The sequence below is a fragment of the Pagrus major genome, chromosome 6 (assembly GCF_040436345.1).
Source record: "Pagrus major chromosome 6, Pma_NU_1.0".
NCBI lineage: Eukaryota > Metazoa > Chordata > Actinopteri > Spariformes > Sparidae > Pagrus > Pagrus major.
This window is the reverse complement of record NC_133220.1, coordinates 24358883-24364215: the sequence shown is the minus strand read 5'-3', so window position 1 is coordinate 24364215 and position 5333 is coordinate 24358883. Positions and strand designations below refer to the sequence as shown.

Sequence of the window (5333 nt, the reverse complement as noted above, 5' to 3'; positions counted from 1 at the left end):
GTAGGACAGACAAGGGAGAGCAGTGGGAGCAGAAAGAATGGAGGGAAACAAGGTGAACTCAGACAGGGTTTGGCTGCAAAGATCCAACAGTGGATGTTAGTACTGGCGGAAATGGAGTGAACCATTACAGAGCGTATAAATCGAGCAGGAATGTGTGCAAAGGCTTGAGATGAAAAGGTTAAGATCAGACCTAAAGAGAAGAATTCAGAGGTTAGAAGGTCAGGAAAATGGGTGCAAACACAGATGGAGGCCTTGGGGTGAAGATGTGGACACGAGAGGGTTTAGGAGGGAAGTTCGTGGGGATCCTAGTGGCTGGCGGACATGGCCCAGGCCCCCTCCATCCTCCAGACAGAAAAGGCGTAGCTCAGTCTTTCGTGGGCCAGGTAGTTGCAGCTGGCCAGCTTGGCGTCCATCTCGTCGCTCTGCAGCACCTGGTAGAGGAAGTCGATGTAGCGTGAGGCCAGCTTCAGGATCTGGATCTTGCTCAGCTTGTCTGAAGGTAACGTGGGGATGATCTTGCGTAGAGAGGCGAAGGCGTCGTTCAGGGACTGAGTGCGTTGACGCTCCCGCACGTTGGCGATGACGCGCTGAGAGTGGAGGTCCTCGAAGGGCTGGTCCAGCCTGGGGCCCAGAGACGTGGGGGCCAGCGACACGACCGTTGTAGGGCTTTTCTTTGGCCTCTTCGGCACGGACGGCAGCAGGCTGGTGGGGCTGCCGGTGCTGCTCTCCTCCGCCTGACCGAGGTTGTCCTTCTTGGGGTATGGGGAACGTTTTCGGTTTCCTTGCTGGTGGCTCTTCTTTGACCCTCTTTCCAGTTCCTCCTCGCTGGCTCCCATACCTCCTTCAGGGGAGTTGGTGCAGGACACCTCTTCTCTCATTGTACTGTCCACCGACACTTTTAACTTCCACTGCAAAGACAGGACGCTGTGACACTCTCGTTCAAACGACAACAACCAACCCTGAAATCGACAAGCTTGTGCAACAAAAGTCTTCTCTGGTCAAAGAAAGTCACGGCTTCTGAAGCTCCATCGGATTGGACGTGGCTCTGGCTGTCCTGCTTCCTGGTTACCTTGTTAAAATTCTCAGTTTCACATTCCCCTCTCAACCTGGCAGACAGAACAACAACAAACCATCTGACAGGCAGGTCCACCTCCGCCTCTTTTATACCCAAACGCTAACCCGGGGCCTGCGGGCAGTTCTCTTTGGCTCAGCGGACTTCCAGAGGGCGTGGTTCGGCCTGAGCCAGGCAGAGAAGCAGGAAGCGTGTTAGCTGGGCGGGCGGTAGGGGAAGGGGGTGAGTGGCTCTCTCAGCCAATAAGAAGAGCTGTGTCTAATGTTGCAGGGATGTCTGAGGCTTTATGGGTTCCAGATTTGGGGCTGGAGCGTCAGTCCACATGCAGCCTTGTGTCTGCATTCTCCCTCATCAATTCATTATGAGGACATGAGGATCGTTTCTTTTATTTCTGCTAGTAATCAGTGTAAACTTAAATACTGAATACTCATCATAAAGTACTTTTATGGACACATTCCTCTACAAACAATGTGCAACGTAAAAGTGATAAATCATGTGTGTTGATGTGGTGCTAAAGGTTTTTCATTTCGTCCTTTGACATGAGAACAAGTGTGAGGCCACTGCAGTGATTTTTATCATGCTGATAACAAGACGCCATGAAAACAAATCTGTTACAACCAGTGATGGAGTGTAACTAAGTACACTTACTCAAGTACTGTACTTAAGTACTAACTTCAAGGTACTTGTACTTTACTTGAGTTTTTCAATTTTCTGCGACTTTAGACTTCCCCTCCACTACATTTGGAGGCAAATGCTGTACTTTTTACTCTGCTACATTTATTTCATATCTTTAGTTACTTTTCAGACTGCACGCTGCATCAGAGCCACAGCAGCACATTTTGAAATGTATTTATTTTTCCCACAATCAGATTTTAAAAACACTGATTTTGATAATCAAAAACTGCTGAATATCAAATCGGATAATTAGCCGGCCGAGTCAACACTCACACAAGTATATAGTTTATACATGTTAGTGTGTGTTTAATCTACTTGTACTTGTACTCTTAATACTTAAGTACATGCCATTTCAGATACTTTAAAGTCAAAGTAATATTTCAACACGATATCTTTACTTTTAAGTCTTTAAAGGATTGATACTTTTCAAATCAATCCTTTTTTCCATGACAGAGAGTTAAGTCCTTTTTTTTTTAGCTCTGAGAGAAAATGTGAGGTTGTGCAAGCATGCATCTTGGAAAGGATTTCACAAGATGAGCTATTTCTTGACGTGTCATTGTCTCTGTGAACACTGATGTACGCTGAAAACCTCCTCAGACATCCGCTTCCTCACACATAACCGGTGCTCGCTTACGAACATAGTGGTGCACATATAAATGTTCGTGGGAGCATTACCTACTGTATGGACTGAACATCTGCACCCGGTATTCATCACCTTTGCCTGTGCATGCTTTTGTAAACTTTTGCAACAGCTCTACCATCACTGCTGACGTCAGCTGTCCCAGTTGTCAGCGTTGGCCCGGGTAGGTAGCACAGACAGGACCCTGAATAACCCCTGACCTCAGTGGCCCGGTGACCTCAGTCTGCAGAGGTGAGAGAGCACCTAATTGTGCCATCCACGGCCTGGAGGCAGGGCCGACACATGTTCCTCCACATCGCCAACCCATCTGGGTCTGCAGCCACTTAAACACATTTTCTACAGTCATGACACAGCAGACAGGTCCTGTTGAGTGACAAGATGAGCGGACATGAGCCAAGGCTGACGTTTGTTCCATCTGTGTTTAAAGATAAAGCTCTAACGAAATCTTCTAGCAAAAATCTACGTTTGAATTTCCCAACACTGAGTCTGTTTATACCTTCATGCGTCACGACTCCAGTGACTCATGTGCGGATCACTGCAGGGAAATCTTGCTGGGAGTTTTCCGCTGCTCTAAGTGGTAGAAATTTGGTACTTTTTGATGACAGCACACTTAATGAAAGACTTTACATTTCACCACCTTCAAACATATTTCCTTACAAGGGTTGTTGCATCGTTCATGCATCCAAGAATGATAGAAACCCACCGTCACTTTCCAGAGATGTTACATGAAGACGTTCAGAAACTTGTATTATTTACCAACAGAAGTATTTTGGGTTGTAACTGAACCTCCTATCATTCCTGACACGCCGCTCGACAGATTCAAGCCAACAATTTTGGTGCGATTACCGCGGCATTTGAAGAAGCGTATGTGCAGAGAGCAGTTCAGAAGATTTCTGATGAGCCCCGTGATTGCACTGGTTTACATTTCATTCAGAGACGGACGTTGAACGGAAAGTAGCTTGATCCCAGTTGGGTTCAATCAAGTTGGAAGAAAGGAAGAAAGAGAAAATCATCTGGCCATCAAAGCGAGGCCATGGACAGAGACTGTGAATTATATGAGGCTATATTTACATAACAGGCCAAGTCAACGCCAGGATTAACTGGTATTAGAATTGGGGCTTATTGGGAGTTCTGGTGGAGACAGCAGAGGGACAGGAAAGTCATTGTTACCGAGGCTAAATCTCGGAAGCGGCCGCTTACCTTTAGCGAAAGCGTGGCTTCATGCCACCATCATGGAAAAAGTGAGCTAACGAAGCGAGTAGGCCTACAGGAATGTCGTGGCGCACGGAAGAACAGAAGGGAAGAGAAAAAGAGGGAGAGAGAATGGGAGAAGAATAAGAAAAGGAGAAGAAAGGAGAGGGAGAAGAAGGGGGAGAAAAGTGAGGCTGTCCAAATAGAACCAGATGCAGGAGTGTGGAGGCTCGTTTGATCTCTGTCCTCATAGGCTGATTGATGTTGCACATTTCATTTCCTTGTCAGAGTCTTGACATAATGTTTCACTAAACACTCAGGCCCTGCTCTCGTCTTCGTTTTATTTCCATGGGGGTCATTATTAACCCTTTCTGGAGCTGAAAATAGATCATACACATATCAGTATATATCAATATATATTGGCTTACACACACACACACACACACACACACACAGGGGAGGCTTGGATATCAAAGAAGAGCGCTGTATTGTCTGTTTCTGTCTCTCCAACATATGGTTTGGTCCTGACTGAAATACTGCACTGAAGAGCGGCCATGTTGATGCGTTTGAAGTCCTCCAGGAAAAAAACAGTTTCTTTAAGTTCGTAATGCAGTCAATTCAATTACCGTCACACGCCGAAAGGTCGGTGACGCGCTCAGCTGGTAGGAGTGCAGCAGTGTGACCAATCATAAATGATGTGTTTGGAAACCTTCGCTGGCTTGCCAAAAGGAACTAATCATTAAATTCCTGCTCACCTTCACCCCGGGAGTTTCTTCACCCTCCCGGCTGCCGTTATTGATGTTTGCACACAGCACACACTGCACCCTCCTACACCCCCCCACCCCCGCACCCACCCGTCCACGGCTCCATCTCTCCCGAGGAGCCTATAGTGGCACAAAGGCAGACATCTGGGACCCATTTCCCCCCTGGAGAAGCCCTTCCTGTGGGGTATCCACTTAGAGGGGTTCAGGAGGAGCGGGGTGGGGTGAAGGTGCACGGTATGTGGGGGATGGTGCTGGTGATGGGACTGTGTGAGGTGAAGGGGGGGGGGCTCTAGTGAGGATGAGAGGTGTGGATAAGAGCAGATTTTGAGGAAAACGATGGAGTTTGACCATCAGTGATTCGTGATGCATCAGTGATTTTACCTGCATTTTCTAGTTGATGATCAGATGATCCATCTGTCCGGTAAGTAATAAGCTGGTATATACAGAGAGCTAACTGTGAAAAGTGAAGTATTTTAACTAAATTAGGGATGAAAAAGTGGACGTATACTGTAGAGTTGGCACCGGAAGCAAAAGGGCGCGCAGTTTGCAAAGCGGATATACGTCACACTATTGTGTATATGGAGAATATCAGACATCCAGCAACTAATTTGATAGGTAGGTTATTTCAGCAGGTCAGAGCAAGGCTATCTATTTTCCCCTGTTTACAGTCTTTGTGCTAAGCTAAGCTAACCAGCTGTGAAAGGGGTGTCAATCTTTCCATCTCACTCTCGACATGGAAGCAAATATGTATATTTTCCCTGTCTAATGACATCTAATTCATAGTGAGATCACACACAGCATTTTTAAAAACTAGAGGAGGGCCCGTTCAAAACAAGCTGTCTGGGGCAGGTAACCTGGTAATGTGAGGGGGTAAACACTCTAGCTCAGGAGGCTAATGTCAGCTAGCATACTGCTATTGACAGAAACTTAAAATCTCACCTCCAGTTCTTGCTGAAGATAGAAACACCGTGTTGATCTCATCTTTCCCCTC

General features: G+C 46.8%; 1 protein-coding gene across 1 annotated transcript; it reads right to left on the bottom strand.

The window, feature by feature from the left end:
* Nucleotides 1-305: 305 nt before the first annotated feature.
* On the bottom strand, nucleotides 306-878 carry LOC140998593 (twist-related protein 2-like). Its single transcript, XM_073468920.1, has one exon. It carries the CDS (start codon nucleotides 876-878, stop codon nucleotides 306-308), a length of 573 nt encoding a protein of 190 aa, XP_073325021.1.
* Between the last annotated feature and the right edge of the window lie 4455 nt (nucleotides 879-5333).

What these genes read in the sequence shown, in the direction of transcription:
- LOC140998593 (XM_073468920.1), bottom strand. Translation starts at nt 878, where the DNA reads ATGAGAGAAGAGGTGTCCTGCACCAACTCCCCTGAAGGAGGTATGGGA.